This window comes from Barbatula barbatula, assembly GCF_947034865.1.
Source record: "Barbatula barbatula genome assembly, chromosome: 7".
NCBI lineage: Eukaryota > Metazoa > Chordata > Actinopteri > Cypriniformes > Nemacheilidae > Barbatula > Barbatula barbatula.
Genome location: NC_136770.1, coordinates 18522627 through 18541754, shown reverse-complemented (window position 1 = coordinate 18541754; position 19128 = coordinate 18522627). Strand labels below are relative to the sequence as shown.

The 19128-nt window shown below is 36.8% G+C and overlaps 1 protein-coding gene across 9 annotated transcripts in view; it reads right to left on the bottom strand.

Moving 5' to 3' along the window:
- Positions 1-11684, bottom strand: part of dlg1a (discs large MAGUK scaffold protein 1a) — a 101681-nt gene extending 89997 nt beyond the window's left edge. For 7 of the 9 annotated variants that reach the window (XM_079461079.1, XM_079461081.1, XM_079461083.1 and 4 more), the window contains exons 1-3: positions 11099-11684; positions 10880-11011; positions 8126-8283 (exon numbers count right to left, since the gene is read on the bottom strand). In XM_079461079.1, the coding sequence (XP_079317205.1) occupies positions 8126-8283; positions 10880-11011; positions 11099-11117 (309 nt within the window). In that variant the 5' untranslated portion in view covers positions 11118-11684. Of the gene's footprint in view, positions 1-2798; positions 2921-8125; positions 8284-10879; positions 11012-11098 lie in introns of those variants that run through there. The other 2 variants (XM_079461077.1, XM_079461078.1) reach the window with 1 other exon arrangement.
- Between the last annotated feature and the right edge of the window lie 7444 nt (positions 11685-19128).

Genomic DNA, 19128 nt, shown 5'->3' with positions numbered 1-19128 from the left:
TCGTTGGCGGCGGTGAGCCTCGACCCTAAGAGTCCACGAGCAATGTTCCTGCGAGTCCTCAAAACACGCGCCGGCAGGTCCGCACAGTGCGCGCAATCGGACTCGCAGAGTGCATCCTCCGCATGGGCAAGGCCCAGGCAGGCAATGCAGTGCTCGTGAGTATCCTGCGGGCCAATGGGGCCCGCGCAGAGACGACAGAAAGAAGCCATCGGATGCGGTGAAAGAAGTATCCAGTTGCGTCTTCAACGATGGCAGCGTGAAAAAGAAGATTCTGAGGTATTGTCGTCTCATGCACTGTATTTATACTGTCTAGATTCGTCAGTATTTGCATACTGTGCATGTCTTGCGACAATTGGCCAGTTTTTTAACTGGCGTTATCCTATAGGACTTCAGGAAAAGTGAAAAAGAGGAGGAGTTTCATATGCGGTCTCCGCAATGTCGAAGTGACCGCTCTCGAAAGGGAACTGGTGTCTTATAAAGCGAATCAATTGATCTGTGCAATCTGTGTCTGTGGATTGCAGATTATAACGTTATAAACAACATTCCGTATCTTTGACAGACAAATCGCTTCATAAAACGTCAATACATCCTATGAGCCGTGGGAATAACTTTTATATTGAATAGCAGCGTTTTGGACTTTCAGAGATGTGGCGAGTCAGGACGTGCATTTCTTAAAGCACACTGTTCTAAAAGTCTCTCCAGTTATTTGAAATGCTAAGGTAGGCCAGGTAAAGATGATTGTTGGGCCGCATTTGGCCCGCGGGCCGCCATTTGGCTAGCCCTGTTCAATGGTGTGTATGTGTGTGTATAATATATAAATACAACAGTGTATTTATATAGGGTTTATTTATATAGTCGTCCCTACACATCAAACTGGAACAAGAAAAAGTATTCTCAGATGTGTTCTCACTTTACTGTCTCTGTATTCATTGTCGGCAACAGTACCTCAACCAGTATAAAAGTAAAGTGCAGTTGTATTTCAAGAGATTTTGTTCAATGTCCCCTGAGAGCGACTTCAGGGACTGCGGTGATGCTTAAAATATGCAATGCACAATGGCCAGCAGCACAAAGCAAGCAGGCATTCTTACTCAACACACTCACATGCTGACAGGTAATTTATTCCTCTCGGTCCAGAGGGGTCACACTCAGGGGTGGGCGGCAGCCTCCAGCTTCACCACTGGTGTCTCATTAGATTGCCTGTGCCATGCTGTCAACATCACTGGAACTAGACTCTCTTTTACAACAGCTCAGCTACAGCACAACACAAAGACTACAGAGAAATGTGTTTTTTCAAGTACTGACTGCATCAAACCTGGGTTTGTTGAGATTCGAATTGATTATGGTAAGATTTTGGCTAAAACAGAACCGGGTCTCTGTTTAAATTTTTTTACCAATGTAGTGCTTTTGTCTTAATACCTTTCTAGATTTTTTGTCAAAATTCTAATTTGGTTTCCAGTAACAGATCGGTCCCGTTTGTATTATTTGACATGCAGAAGGTTCACCTTGAACCTTGTAAATGATCCATTTTATGTACAAAAAATAAGTTTAACATTTTAGAGATAATTTTGCTATTTTTCCACAATATACTGGTATTGTCAATAACCGTGATTTAAAACATGATAAATTATCGGCTGATTTTAGATTTAAATCAGCTATAAATTTTAGGCTGATATATTATAGCCGACATAACAGCTGGGGATCTCACTACACCAGACTGGATCTCCCCACACGGCAAGCTTGCCACTGCGTGCCTGAGACAGAAGTGCGGGACATAGAGTACTGTGTACCTGTATTTAGAAATAACCCAACCAAAACATATTTTGTCAATTACCCTAACTAAAATTCAAGCTGTTATCTGGCACTGCAAGATTTGGACCACGAAAGTTTTACTACTTGAATAACATTTTTGAACTCTAAATTTCCTATAAGGGTTTAAATGACACGACATTTGATTTTAGGTAAAATATTGATAGGAGCATATTATACATTAACATACTACAGTGTGTGTCATCGTCTTTGTATACAGTATGTGGAGGCAGTGAATAATCCCATTGTAAGTGAATGAGAGATCAGCAAGTTAATAAAAAGCAGAAGCCAAAGTGTAAAACAGCCACAGCCCGCTGGCTCCCACCCATTTTCACACCACTGCCCTCTGTGATACCCGCTGACTATATTTCATATAAATAAAATAACAAATAATATCTATTTCAATAAAACACTGAAAAAAAACAACGCAAGTACCCATGTTTAATGTACAGACAACCAAGTACTTACTTATATCTTGGCCAGACAGCATTCAATTACACTACGATGCATAAATATAAAATTTAAATAACCTTAAAAGAAAATCAGCTCATGTGCTAGCAGCTAACAGACGACTGTGAGAGACAGGACTCATGAAGCACATGATCATACATCTAAGGAGACCTACATTCAGAAGAAGGAAGCACAGCTCCAAACCGCAAAAAGCACCAACATCACTTCCTCATCGTGCAACCACCAAATTTTCTGAAATATTGTTAACAGTTATTAATAATCCCAGAATTATATTTTTTCACATCCACACATACTTGGGTAAGAAGATACAATACTGTATTCTTGGACTCAGTACAAAGGTAACTGTGGTCATACTGCTAAGTATACACCATTTAACAGTCTATTGTGTAAAGTATAAACAGTAAATGCATACACTTTACATAAACCAAACAAATATAAAAACAGGATATGTTGTGACATAACCAAGCAAATCCTGTATTACTGCTATTCAAAAACATTGCCAGAAATGCCAGATACTTTACATTCAGTCCCTCGTCTAAATCCTCCATTTAGTCAGGTCGTCCTCTTTATTCTTCACAGAATGGCACAACAAAGTGACCAACAGTAAATAATCGGTCCATTGATACTTCCACAGCTTATTTATGAAGCTACTCAAATCAGGTCATTCTAAAGACAATTAAGGATTAACGGTAAGCTACTTAAAGCTTAAGAGGTAAGCAAAGGCTGAAACGTTTACAAAAAAGTTCATACGAGGAAAGAACTCAATATTCTGGAACCATCAATGCCAACCAATCCATCAATAAGATTCAATATAACACAACTGCCCTATACTTGCACATCAACTGTAGGTAGCTGTACAAGACCACTAAGATGAGCTCAGGGACCTTATTGTGATCAAGAGGGACTAAAATATCTATTGGTGTTCTGAAGCTTGCAAAGTCAGGTTTTTACAGTTAGGACACTGTTAGCTCACAAAAGTGAGAATTATAATGATTAGACTTGTGCAGGTCCACAACCGGTGGAGGAATTTGTTCAGTGAACACATTAGCTAAAAATAGAACGGATGCAGTATTTTCTTAACAGGTTTAATTAGTTACTTATGCATTAAAGGGGTCATAGCATGGATGACAAGATATCTCATGATCATTTAAAGGGGTCATATGACACGGCTAAAATGAATATTATTGTTTGTTTTAGATGTAATGCAATGTGTACACACGATTTAAGGTTCAGAAACGCTTTATTTTCCACATACTGTTCATCTTTGGATCTCCTCTTTGCCTCGCCTCTCTGAAACGCGCAGATTTCTTACAAAGCACAAAAGCTAGGTGTGCAATGATTGGCCAGTTAACTAGTGCTTAGTGATTGGTCAAATACTGCAGGCGTGTAACGGAAATGTAATTACCATATTTGGAACATCAGGTTCCAAAGCAATGGTACCAACAGGTATGCCCATATTACTTGGGAATACATTTGGGCGTTCTTAGTCAAATCATACCACGAACTGACGTAGATTTGTGGGGTGTGGCTACACAAGGCGTTTCAGGCAGGTCTGTGAGCATTCGCTTTTAGAAATAATGCATCTTTTGTTCCGACACTTGAATTATTGCAATTTTACATGTCTAATACATGCATGGGCAACTTATAACAGACCAAACACACATTAAACACATATACCCGCCATATGACACCTTTAAAGTGAAGAATGTACTTTGTAAGCATTGTCCAATCACACAACTTTTACATTGTTTAACATTTCCTCGGACATGGCCGACAGCCGATAGTGTGAAAATACTTTAATCGTCTGATACAGATTATTGGCCGATAAATTGATGCACCCAGGTCTGGAATGATATATCTAGCAATTCTTCTGCTCAGTTTCTCAGCCCCACCTCCCTTCCGCTATGCAAGCGAAACTGCGCTCGTTTAGTGGGTGAAGTGTCCACAGTTCCAAACTTCATATTTTCGGGTACTTAAAATGCACTTCTTTGAGAATTTTCAATGTGAACGCACTACTAACACGATTTATACTACAAAATGGCATAGAATACTGCATAAATGCACGATTTGAGACGCACCTGTAGTTCCAGGAAATGCCAATGCTCATATTCCATCATTGTTCTTCAAACCTTTTCAGGTATTTTTATGATAATAAAGTGTATTTATAATGATGATGTTTGGCGAGTGTTGCTTTTTAAAATGCACATTATATATGACACGATCTCATAGTGATTTTAGATCAAGCAGTACTTCCTACTGATCAAAGAACCGTAGTTCACAGTAGAGCTTTGCATAAAACGAAGAATCGAAGCCTTTGCGATTTCAGAATCGTCCTAGACGGGTATGATTAGTGTGACTGGCAATATATATCGTCCCAGCCCTAGGTCCACCTCTACAAAGAAGTAGGTTAGTACGCATTATAACTCATTTCACATAACAATCAGAACATCAGAAAACGGTCTGTTTTCAGCACATATATTACCTGAGAAATGTAGATACCCTGCATGCTTCTAAGACTGACATCAAAAGCACTTTAAAACATACTTAAAGCCTCCTAAAACAGACAGCGAGCTGCTCTTTTTAAACCATGCTTAATATGTTCTTAAAAGAGATGCTCTTGATAAGGGCAAAGCACTCAGTAAAGCAAACATATGAAGATGGGGGACAACTAAAACGCATACTGACAAAACTAACACTGAATACTTTATGACATTCTTGATGGGAAAAAAATATTTATGCATGCGCAAGACCCGCTGGATTTTTAAATGTCATCGTGGACATTTTTCAAATCTAGAAAGGAACTCTCTACTTGACGCACATGGCTCCAGTTGATTGTCTGCATTACTTTCATAGTTAGAATAAGGGCTGCAGGTCTGCCAGTGGTCATGTGCCTGTTTGAACACATAGGAAGGTCTGTGGAAGGTCAAGTGTGCTAGACTTTAAAAGATACCCAAGGTGATGTTCCCCCCAGGGAATTAATGCCATGCCTTTTGCAAAAGCACATGTTGTCATTTTTCACTGCAGACCAATATAACTCACTTCAAGTAGAAAAAGCAGCCCTGAGGGAGTGTAGCTTATATAACTGCTAAGTAATTTTGCATATTTAAAGTGCATGCCTTTAAGTGTCACGTGCGGCATTCACTTGCAAAAAGTACAGATCCTGCACTACATATCCTTATCTCCACAAAAACAAAAAACAGATGAACCTGGTATATGACGATATCATTACGTGCATTTTTCTCAAATACCTCCAGATGTCAAGGTCTTCGAAAACTTCAGTACTAAATAACTCTACTCTGTTGTGGCGATGAGTAATAACTCGCTAAATGTAAATGAAAAACTGCATCTACCTTTCAAAAGCCTTTTACAGATTTCACCCGCGGAACAGCATTATCACATTGAGATGGCAACGCCCTCGCATTGATCCTTGCTTTTCTTTTCTCTTCTCTTCTGTAAACTAGAGTATGGCACGTTTGTGTCAGACTGAAAAGGGAGCACTCATCTCATCGCTTGTATAGATACAAAGAGACATAAAGAAACATTACACCATCTAACCTTCAGCATCAGTCATAACACAAGAAACTAATAGATATGTCCTAGAGTGCATCTTTAAAAATGATGCTATCCTTTTATTAATTACTGGAAATGGCAATACCAAATATAATCACTTTCTTGCTTTATCTTAGAATAAAAGCAGTATCTTACTTCATATTACACAGCACCATTTCTTCCGATGGGGTACAAAGTATTCATACATTAGTAAATCAGTGGATTAAGAATCATCCTGCGTTTCTTCATGTAACTTATTAATATACTTAATTATTTAGGACATGGGTTTATTTTTACCACGTTCTGAAGGCATAAAGCATAAACTAAATCCAAAGCACTACAACTGATCCGAGTGGTATATATTTCTTAACTGTAATAAATGTGTGGCAAGTTATGACAAAAAACATAGAAATAACACTTTTACTATAAAAATCATGGTTTAGATTCAAATGGGTGGTTGCGCATCCATTAATCTTAAGTATACACGTCGTTATAATTAACTATATTTAACCCAGGATATTGCAAACACGCATATAGATGTCTTCTTACCTTTGTGCTAACAATGCATAAACAGTCCATTGTTCAGCGCGCAACCTCTCAGCATCTCATTCCCGCCGCTTTAATACTGTCGCCAAAATATGCGCGCGACATAAACTTCCTTTCAGTTGCGCAAACACCGTAAGCGTTCACATAATCAGTCGACATAAACCACATCTGCATCATCCAAGTCCGTTGAGAAGCGGTGTTTTGGGGATGCTGAGGAGAACGCCAGCACTCATATTGACGCGCGTCCAGAGTTGATAGCGGCACCGCGGGGAAACTGACCCACGTAATGTGTTATTACATGTGGACCCACGTGGACCTGCGCGTCAATGTGGGTACCATAACTGAAGAATCACCCGCAGCGCCTCTGCCCTCTTGTTTCCAAATAGCTCAGCAAAGACTGTGCATTAAACATTTTACACAAAGAAAAGTGCAGAACTGCTCTAAACCTCCGATTTCCACATTTTTGCGCCAGTTGAATACTTTTTTTTAACCTTACATGCATTTACATATTTGTCATAGAAGGATTACTTTCACAAGTTTTAAAAGTCATAATACAACTTCTGCGAGACAACTGTGAATTTTATGTCCAGTATAATAGATACCGATTGCATAGATCACAGGATTATCCTTGCTTCCTTCTACATTATAGCATAAATAACTTATTTTCTCAGTTAAACTTCATAATAACCGTAGGAACGTAATGTCAAAACTACGGTTTAGAAAACGAGTTGTTGCGGATGTAGTTATAGTCATTAAAAAAATGATCTATTAGATAGACGTGGCTTTAAAACCTTCTTGAGAACTGGCGTACCTACTGCAGAGAAAGTCAACACTCAACATTATTACACAGTTCTTGTTTAGGCTGATAGAACTACAAACACTACAAACACACTGATTCTGTGATGCTTTCAAAAACAATGCTCTGAATATCCTGCCAAGCTCTCGGAATTAAATGGAAGACTCGATGATCTTCATGCGACATTTGCGAGAAACAGAAGTTAAACAACATAACAAAAACGAAACAGCATGTCATGCACCCTGTTTGCCAGAGGAGACATAATACTACATTCAAACACGGATTCGAATCATTTTTGACTTCATTTTATAGACCTGAGTGAGTCCGTGTATAATGACTTTATCAGAATCTCAAAAAAGGTACGTTTTACTCCATCTCAAGAATGTAAGCAACAATTTTGATGAAAAAGGCATGACCTTCCCTTATCCAATTTGAAATAAATAAGATTACTGAATAACAAGATAACTCCACATTCTTACGCAATTTGTGTAAGAGAACACCTATTTATTTGGAAGTCTTATTTTTAAACTGCATTAGGTTTTAATGTTCACACGCTCTGCATCATGTTTATTTACGCACAAGTTAAACAAAGTTGTAATGTTCTGGGCTAACCAGCTTTGATAGCCATGACTTTGAAATGGAAAACTCATATATAGCAGCGCAGTAAAATACAGATACCAACCACATCTAAGTTCTTTACTGAAAGTCTTTATAAGGAAAAGTTATTTTTAAAAACCTCTAAGGAACACTACTGCTTTCGCTAGAATATGGGGTAATCTAATGTAATTGCAGGCCAATACAGTGATGATTTGCCGACCATACAGCTACAGCCCATTCACATTTATAGACATCATTTTCAATATTATCTGCACAGGCTAGGAAGTCTGTTGCTATGCAAGCAATGATGTTAAAATGGTAACATAGCATATGCTTCAGCTGAACGTGTTTTCTGCTTACCTCATCACTTTGGTTGCTGGGCACAGTTTCTGTTGGTACAGTGGTGCTGGTAGGGCTAGTGAGATTCCACTCATTTACAGGAGGAAAGACTTCTCCGGTTTTAAGGTCTGGAAGCTTCTCATTATTCTGCAGACTCACTTCGTAAAATTCCTGGATATCTGAAAGGATTCATGTTGCATAGAGATTACCATAAACATAAGATCATCAAACCAATACATTTTATAATCCATATAATAAGATGCAATTTAGACATAATAAAAGAAATATGCATCGTATCAAATAGCCTGACACTCCCTGTAAATTTAGACATCATATGACAGTATAATATAATCTGACCAGGCCTTCAGATATAGTAGGCACAAATTAAGTTCACATTCAGAAAATCTAAGCAATTTATTTTCTTCCACCAATATACATCAATGGGTTTAATGACATAGTTCTGCACTTCAGTTTCTCATCAAGTGTGGGGAAACTAAATGCTATTGGCTACTTTGAAAAGGGAGGAGCAAATTAAAGTCCTTCCGTTACAACAGAATTAAGTCAACACATCAAATAAATCATCCCATTTCAAAGCACTTCAGGAAGTCTCCAACATTTATTATTATTATTTAGTCTGATTAAGTTTAAACCCTGTTTGGAAAACTGCCCCAGATACAGAACAGATCTTAAAAGGATAGTTCAGCAAAAAAAATGAAAATTCTGTTGGTAACCGAATGTTGTTAAAATTCTTAATTTAATTATTATTCTTAATAATTATTATAATATCAATATTTAAAAATGACATGAGGGAGAGTAAGTTATGACTGAATTCATTTTGGGGTGAACGATTCCTTTAAATGTGTAATGATGGAGATGCTTCTGTTCTCATCTAAACACCAGTGGCTCACTAAATATACAAAGCAGTCGATATCTTTAATTCAATGTTTTGCCATTTATAGATTTCTGGATATCCATTTACCACTATGCTTTCTTCACACAAGCTTTCAGAAAACATCTGAAAAGACAAAAAAATGCCTTTATTTTTACAAACACGGAAAAGTGGGCCGCACTACACGCCACATCTACCCACACACATAGCAGCTGCCATGTATACATCAAACTAAGGGATTTTCTGTGAGATGCTGTGACTCCGAATGCAATAAAGAAAAGAGATACCTAAGCCCTTTTTAATTTAACACATTTATTTGTGCACAGTCCACTGTAAACAGCACTTTCTATGACAACAATATGTTGGGAGTTCACCAAAGTATACAAAGAAATGGCAGGAAACTTCTGAGTGTGCCATAACTAGAAGCATAAGGAAACACTGGAGCATTTGCCTCTCAATGAATCAAGTATTCCAGAAAGTATATCTGGTAGAGAATCCTTTAATTAAAAATGTCACCACATCTTTCAACTGTGACTGATTTAAAGGAGCTGGTTTCCCTGCGGTCCCAAACTATTAATACAACGGTATACAAATCAAAATACACAAAAACCTTAAAAGTAGCCTCTCTCATACTTTGTGGGATATGCTTTTTTACCAGAGAACTGCTTATGTGTTATTTCCACATAAAATAAAGGAGTAAGTTACCCCAAAATCTGTTTAACATTCACGTTTACAAAAAATATCAGTGGTGTCTTGTGTTCTCTATAAGGTTTGACGCTTTAATTTGAAGTAACATAACAAAGCCAAATGGCTGTAATGAACTGAACTAATGAACATTATGGTTAAATGAGACCTGGGCCCAGTTGCATAAACTTGGCCACAAAGTCAAGACAGCGTCTAAACAACTAGTCTCACTAGTTGGAGTGGCAAATCTTTTCATATTTCAATAAGCCCAATCTACCTTTTTATGTCACTGATTTAAAGAAGTTATGACCAGTCTTCAGACTAGTCCAAGCACTAGACTCCTGTTTCAAGTCGCAGCACAGCGGAAGTTAGACAAATGCTAAAAGGGCAGTTCATCTAAAATACAAATGAAATGTAATTCTACCCCTTTCTTCCATAAAACACAAAAACTGAATTATTTAATAATAAGTAGGGCTGTCAAGCTCCAAAATGACTAATAGGCGCTCTAAAAATCTCATAAAGGTAGTCCATATTACATTACATTATTTTATATAAAAGTTATATTGCAAGACTTATAAAGCTATACGAGTCTATACAAAGCTTTGTGTGAAAAACAGAATTAAACGATTAAATGCAAATCATTACAATTTAAAAACCAGAGTTAATAATCCAGTAAACGTGAAGAAAAATACTGTATGACTTTACAGCTAGAGGATTTAAGAGGCTAGCACAGAAGAGGGAACATCTCTCCAAAGCCAGGCCTCCTTCACACCAAAGACCTCATGTCTCATTCACCGGTACAGTTCAAAGCACATAACATAGCAAAGATAATGAATGTTAACAAATTATTCACAAGTATTGTTAGAGCATTTTGCAATCTCGTTGATGATGCATAAGTGCAAGCAAATACGGAGGTTCACGTTTTATGTCCTCAGGGAAATACAGGATGTGCTCTTATATTAAGACCACTTTATTTATTACTTTAAACCAGACGACCAACAATATATACTCATACTGTATCAAAAATGTGTATTATAACATTGTCTTTCTTTGCAGCACACATCCAGGTCACTTTTTGGTGATGCTTTTTTATTCGGGAGCTTGAGTCGTGATTACTTATTCGTTTTTACCCCACATTCAAGTTTTGTTATTTGGAAGAAGAAAAATCTAAAACATGAAAATCAATTGCGTGTTTAACTTACCAATGAGAGACTGGAAGAGTGTACTCTGAAATATATTGATAACTCTCTCAATGGAGAGTCTGAGATGATGCTCCTCGGTCTGACTGAGTTTAGTTCTGTACTCTTCCAAAAGTTGTAGCGCTCGCTGAGCATCTGAAAAGTTCAATATAAAACACTGCTGTGAAACAAAACAAGACAAGACCCAGCTAAAACACACAACATATTGCATAGAAATCTTACCTTTCTTTCTGACCGGCATGGTCAAGACTCAAAAAACAGAAACGTCCCGCACTTGTTAAAGGGGTAACTGGTGTGAACCATTGGAATGAATGAGTCAGTTTGATTTGTCAGCCAAGCCAATCGAAACTACAAATGACCGCTTTCTCTCATCCTTCGTAACATGTCAGCTGCGGTAAAGCTCCATGAACACATTTTCATACAACTTCAGCAAGTTTTTCCTCAATGAAGAACGAATGGAGTGAATCTTCCAATGCCAACTCGAATGGCAGTTTGCATTGAGTTGAGCGACATATACAACAGGTCCCGATGTGTTGCCCTCAGTGTTAAAACTGGCCGAAATAAAAGCTAAGTCACTGTTAAAGTGTTACGTTGACTCCATGCGCTCCCGTCCATACTCCTCAGTTTTCTCCTGCGCGGCGTCCTGGATCCGTACACGTCCGTAATCGAAACTTCTTCAGGGCAACACTTCCTCTTTCTTCCAGTGTGTGCGAAATTCCCAAACTTTCCTGCAAAATGGCGACCTTCATATGCAAAGGATCACATGATCGACGGATCTACTGCCGCGCTCGAGTTTCTTCACTCGTCTGCTGTGAAAACATCTTCGTGTCCAAAAATCGTTTGGTTTCGAAACCAATATAGGCTATATGTCAATGACTCTTATATTAAAAAAATGTAACTTCTGTTATAATACAAAATCAAGATAGAACATTAAAATTGCTTACTGCTTATTGCAAAAAAATAGGCTATCTTTTACTTGTTCATATACTGTAAATTAAGATAATCTGAATTTTATAATAATATTCTATGTATTTCTTTATTTTATGCAGCACATTATTTAAAATGTTCTGCAACAACCGGTCAATCGTTATAATCCTTTACCTGTTTCTGCTGACGAAATGGCTGGTTGATGCTTATAGTCTCTCTCTTGAATAGCCAGATGGAATTACTCTAATTCAGATTACCAATACTAACCTGTATATGTGAATAAAAAATAGTAATTCAATTCTTAATTTGATTCAGTGTGACCTAATATCACCCTTAAAAAAGAATAATATACGGTCAGTTATAGGCTAGATCAGGGGTCTTCAACCTTTTTGTAAGCGAGAGCTACCAAAATATGTAAAATCCTCTAGAGGGCTTTCAAACTTTAAACATGTGATGCCTTATTTTTACGCTCACAGAACCAAATTCAGTTTTCTTTCAGATATTTTTGCACTTGAATATATTAAAGCTTATAACACTTGCAAATAATAAACTTTCATGACGATGTAGCACTTGGCTGATCGGTATGGTCACAGATTTGTCAACTGTCTTGAGCGTTATTGGTGAGCCCTGTGTTTAGACCTTACAGAGTTCATGCGGGCTACCAGGTGCCCACGGGCACCACGTTGGAGACCACTGGGCTAGAGGTTTCTCACCGTAACATACATCGTATATACAGTACACTTGTTCATTCAGAATAATATGAATAAATATGTATTCAGTGTATTACAATATGTAATGTGTTCGAACAGTTTTCATTACAAACGAGGAAAACTGTAGTATTTAGTGTTTTGGTGTTCTATCAAAGGCACACTTGTTAGTGGGAAAGACGTTTCTGAGCTTCATTGTTGTGATCTTTACAAATGCCTTTTGTCATTTGATTCTTGTGAGTGGTTGGATGTCACAGAATTCTGTCACACTGCCACGGTATGGGTGGGTAAAACATGCCACACATAAAAAACACTGGTGTCTTTTCTTAAACACATAATACTGTTGTTGAGGCTATTTTTCAGGGCCGTCTTATGCAAACTGTGTTCTTGTTGGCAGCACAATATACAATATAATATAATATTACAAGAATGACACATTAATGAAAAATGCAGAAAGTCATTACACTAAATGCAATGTCTGGGGATTATTTCATAATATTGACAAATGCCTCCAAAGCACACAGTTTGACAAGACTGGTCTTGTTAGGTTATGTTTGATGAATGTATTCCTACTATCCAAATTCTTGATCTGAGAGCATGATTCTCACCGTTATTATTATACTTTTTGCACATAAAAGGTCATTGATAAGAGCACTTGAAATCCCAGTTCACTTGTAGTTTGCATTTATGTAGATATCCCAGATAACTCTTGAAGTGTTTTATAAAGTTCCTTCTATTGCATTTGCTTAAATAAATATCCCACCATGGCAGCTGTGTTTAATGTTGCACACACCCTCTGCTTTCTTTGGAGTCATGCAAGTAAAGACAGAATGGCTGTAACCTGAACTGAATACTTTTAAACCCTCGTACTGAAGCCAGAGGTCTGGAATGCAACTGTTCAGAGTCATATACGGACACTTCATTGCTCTCACAGTTTATTGTGTAAATAAATATAAAATTATACAATGTTTGGTTGTACCTAGGGTTCTAATTGATATGACTTAGTGTACACAACCAAGGAAATTAAGTGTACACTAAAAGAAAACTGTATTTTCGGGGGGACAGAAATATTTCTTCATCTCCTAAAGTTTAAGTTTTCTCTTTATAGACCAACACCGCTGCACAATTATTCGATTTTTCACACTGGTCTATGATTGTGGTGTAGTTTTATTTGAAAAATAAAATAAGTGTAATGGGTTGGTTTTGATGTCAAGGAACAACTGTTCTTTTTACATTTGCATGTTATTACTGTAAAATCTCAAGTGGAGTAACTGGTAGAGTTAAGCATATCTGATTGACAATGAAAACAAAGTAATTATTACATGTCACTATATCATCGAATTATAGAAGGGGGGTTGGCTCGAATGATATTTGGCAACATAGAAGCATTAATCACCCCGTGCTAATGAGCCCTCCAGTCAAAGACTGCCAAGAGATTATTGTCATCTCATTTCTCACTACCTTACATGGACAAATTGTTAACAAGTACAATGATGTCAAATCTGCATGCAGTCGAGGCCAGCAATGTCGTGCGATCAATTTGAATTAGAGGCACCTTCAGATTTCTGCTATCTTTATGTGTCTGATGGGAGAGGTGTCTGCAAACAATCGCCCTGCCCTTCGTTGCTATTCTGTTGTCATCTACTTTCAAGACGAGAGCTAATAACCCTGCCGTATGTTCAGATCCTGTGTTTAATTTTCTTAAACAGCAGTACTAAACTACAATAGTGTATTGCTCAAAGCAGATCTCCTTATAGTTAGAAAGCTGACATCCAACAGTTAAGCTCCAGATCAGCAGCAGTGACTGTCACATAATAGCATGTATAATGACTGCACCTGTTACATAATTTCATTATTAGAAAATGATCAGTGATATCATTTGGCATTAGTTGCAAGGTCCAAACTGGGCACAGTGTAACATGAAACAGATTCAGGTTCAACAAAGTTAGAATTGAATTGTCTCATGTTGCATTATAGGGGATGTAAGAAGAACTGTGATGTACTTAGAATAGGCCAGATCATTCACCACTTTGTTTGTAGTGGAAAGGCCTATTTTCCCTGGAAAGAGAAGTCAATGTGTTTGAATGACAAAATGTTTAGTTGGGAAATGTGTCTAGAAATATAAACATAATATAGGCCTACATCATAGTAAAACCAACACTGGGTATTAAACTTGATAATTCCTTATTTATGGTGCACATCAGGGCCAAAACCTTTACATTTATTGTCAGATTATAGATCATATAACATAATGGCGTACTATTTCACTGTTATGTTGTAAATTATCAGGGTTATACTGACATCTAGTGGCTATATTGATCCAGTATCGAAACTGAAGCAATTATTATAGGAACAGTTCACCCAGATATAACAATTCTGTCATCAATTACTCACCTTTGAGTTGTTCCACATTTGTATTGATCTCTTGAATTTTGAAAGTATGCTCACCACACAGTTCTTGGACCCCATTGATTGCCATAGTAGAACAAATGACTTTATAATTATTTCTGTTCTGTTGAACACAAAAGAAGAAATTTTGAAGAATGTAGGACAGAAAATAGCTTTTTTGACAACCATTGTAATTTTTCCTATTATGTTGGTCAATGGGGTCCAAGATCTTTTTGGTTACAAACGTTTGTCCAAATAATTTTCTCTGTGATCAACCAAACAAAGAAATGTATACAGGTTTGGAACCACTAGAGCGTGAAGATGGGGCGTAATTCATAGCAGAAATGTCATTTTTGGGTGAACTATCTCTTTAACATACTCGTTTAAAGGCCAAAGCATCCACCCAAAAACATTCTAATGCATCAAATGTGGTACCTTCATTTTTTTATGAATATATGTCTAAAACAATCTTGTTAACTCGTGTCATTAAAAAAGACTGCATGATATTTCTGGTAGTATTTTAAAAATTCAGAAGCTTCTAGGCAACTTATACATAAACATGCTCAGAAATTGGTGCAGTGATTTCACCACTAGATGACAGTATTATCGAGGCTGACTTAAGTAGGACACTCTAAATGAGACCTTCGAATGCGACCTTCTTTCACAGCAATTCGGGGGATGCATGAGGTGTATCCTTAGATAACCGTTAACCGCATCCTTCAGAGGATGTAGCGTCTGGAGGACTCGAGGACGCAGCCTTTAGAAACGAGACACAGCTGTAAGGGGCTCAAGATATTTCTGTGTGCGTTTTAATTTGAAAAAAAAAAGAATTTACAAAATACAATATTATAGACAAAAGATCCGTTTGATATTGTAAAATATATATAGATATGATATACATCATTTGTTATAGCCTATATAATTTGTACAGATGGTAGAGACAGATTATCCAAACCAATTTATTTATTCATATAATAGGCAATGTGCTGAACATTATCAGTACTGAACAATACAGAATAATCAAGCATGAATTGATGCACATGCATATCATATTTAAGTGATCAAGTCGTACAATTAATACAATGTAGCTGCATAAAAACTCGACCTTTATGTTGTTTTTATCAAGAGAAGCTGAAAATCGGCAATTATAAAAAACACCACAAGGTGGCACGAGAGCATCAAGTGCAGTTCCCACCCACCCAGACTACTGTGAGTCATACTGTTTATCCAGCAGGCAGAAAACTGGACTGAGAATTCACACAGAAAGACACAAGGCTGGATGTTCACACAACAGAAGTGCTGTGTCATACTCATTATTCTATAATTCAGAGGAAAACTGAAAGAGGGGGTGAAAACGAATGACTAGTAAAAATGTGCACAACCTAATCTAAATATTCAATGCTTTGGATGCCTGCGCTTGGCCTTGGGATGATGCATTGCATAAATGGGACCAAAAGGAGACAAAGATTTAAAACAGCACCCGAAAATAGGTGACCGTCCTCGCCGTGGACAGAGGATTCTGGAGGATTCTGGATTTTCAGAAAAACCAAAAGAGGGACTTTAACTATCTTTTTATTGAACAGATGTGTGAGTTATGGTATAACGTTGTATTTAGATTACTGTTATTTCTCATGTAAATAAGGTAAGTGAGTTGGTGCATTCGATAAACAACTGTATACCTGACATTTGAATTGAAGCAACAGTATTATAGAAGCAGGTAGATATCATTCATTTTGGAAACGTCTGGAATGGAAAAGAATGTCAAACATGATCGTTTAGCATGATATTTTATTTAGGTGAATATAATAATATTTACAACATAAACAAGTCAACTTGTCAAGAATGTGTTTACTATTACATTGTAATCTACTCTTTTTGTTTTGTTTTTGAAGGAAAATGTATTAAGTTTAATTGTAACACCAAGATCTATGGGCACCAGGCTACTTTGATTTTCTCAAACACAGTCTTTATCTCACACATCCATTGATTCGTACCTGTTAAAACAGACGCAAGCCTATAGGGACATGATTATGTTATATTTTAATGCATTTTAAGTTCAGCACACTTATAGACATATTTACAGAATGTTAAAGAGCAATGACATAAGCTGAAAGAGAACACGAAGGTGATTTAAAGCCTGTTTGTTAACACAAAGGTTTAAATTCTTAAAGGTGTTGTGCTGTTTAATATTGTAATTAGATGAAAGTAATCCTTTCATAGATTTTAATCCTTTTCATAGACCCGTTTGCTTGTGGGTACATGTTACTTACAGTACACAGGCAAATATTTGACACTATTATTCTCTATACCACTGTATACACACTTAACAATGGCCTGCATGCAAAAGTCAATGTGCTCCGAATGTTTGCTTGCACACACACACAATGTAAACACATGAAATATGAATGTTTTTGTACTCTGTTTAAATAATTATTTGATTTCACCCAGTTATTGAACCTTTACTCATAAAATAGCTCTGTCATTGGGATAAGCGTATTAAGACCAATGTCATAAGCCACCAGAATCTGTCAGAAACCCTGTGTTTTATTCATTAAAATCCAATTACTATACTTGCGTCTAAGATTTATAATTCTTGGTGTGACACCCCTTTACCCTATAACATCATCAAAGCTCATGATAAAACCGAACCAAACGTATTTGGTCACTTACGTTCTCAGAAATGCTTAACAATAGAAAACTTTAGCATAGAGGTCTATTGTGGACTATTTTACATATACATTTATGCATTTGGCAGACGCTTTTATCCAAAGCGACGTACATTGTATGGTCCTATACATTTTGTTTCTGACTATGTGCAAACTCCTGTTTACTGTTTTAAAACACAAAATCATAAACTAGAATAGGATGTCCAATAAGTGTCCAAGACAAGTAGACATATAAACAAACAGCATAATTCAAACAGGGATATAAATACAAAATATACATTTAAGATTAATCAAATTTAAGATTCATTAAAACTTCGCTGTATACTTGAACTTTATGCATTGCCTGGTCAACCCATTTATACCAGGATACAGCTTCTACTTTTCTACATTATAAATGAATAAGATCAGCAGGTTTAACCATGCATTACTTTTTCTTTTTCACAGATCCCAGATATTTTAGTCATTTGTCACAGTTTGTATCTTCACTGGGCAAGTGTTATCTTGCATCCTGTTAAATTTGTTATCTTTCTCGCCACGTTATACACAAAGTGAGCACACCTGCGTCTTCTACTGTCTACAGGTTAATGCTTGTTGGAAATGTGTCATACCCGTTCGGGAAAATAATTTGAAATTGTTCCAATGTTCTCTAAAGCTCATATTCCATCGAGACTGTATTTTAGACAATCAGCTCTCCATCACCTGACCTCTGATCATTCCATTGTCATATATACTTGCTTTCTTATTGAAAGGATGAGGGAACCTTTGATTCCCTGGCATCTCATCAAACCAACATGCCTGCTTCCTCACAGATTTTGATTTGTTATCCTTCCCCTAAACCTGGCTTGTTATCAAGTTTGGATAGCAACCCGTTTTTGTAAGCTTAGTGGCCTACAAATGTAAACATAAACACTGTCCTTTGCAGTTCGATAAATCGGTTTAAGTGTGAATGTTTAGACGCTTTGTCATGTTGTGCACACTCAAATTCTCTGGTTCTCATTACTTTTCAGTTAAATCTCTCTACGAATGGTCAAGGATGTAACAGCAGTTGTGCAATATCAACTGTCACTGTTTTTTTCTGAGCGATGAAAACCACCAAAGCACTTTTGCTGTTCATTTCTAACTGTCATATCTTTTGATGCTGTGCATCTTTTCTAATGTGTGACATAAATGTCTGTGGCAAGTTTTTCCATGCTTGTGAGAGTTACATATAGGCAATTTAGGAAACTTGTTATTCAGATATGTATGTATTTTGACAGCAAACGTTTCAACCACAACGGTTTAAGCTTTTCTGGTTAAAACATTTATTATAATGCAATAAGATCACCTCATGAAAGTGTAGTGATTAAGTAAATATACTGAGAGAGATGTTATAAATAGCATTCAGTATCTCAATTTCAAAGTTCAGTATCAAAGCTCAGATCAGGTTTATGGATCTTTTTGGTCATACCAACAATGAACCCTATTACCGAACTTTCTTCATACATAAATGTACAAATCATAGCTTGCTTCATGAAACAAATTAATAAAGAAATTAAGTAGAATAGCAACTGAGTTTTATATATAT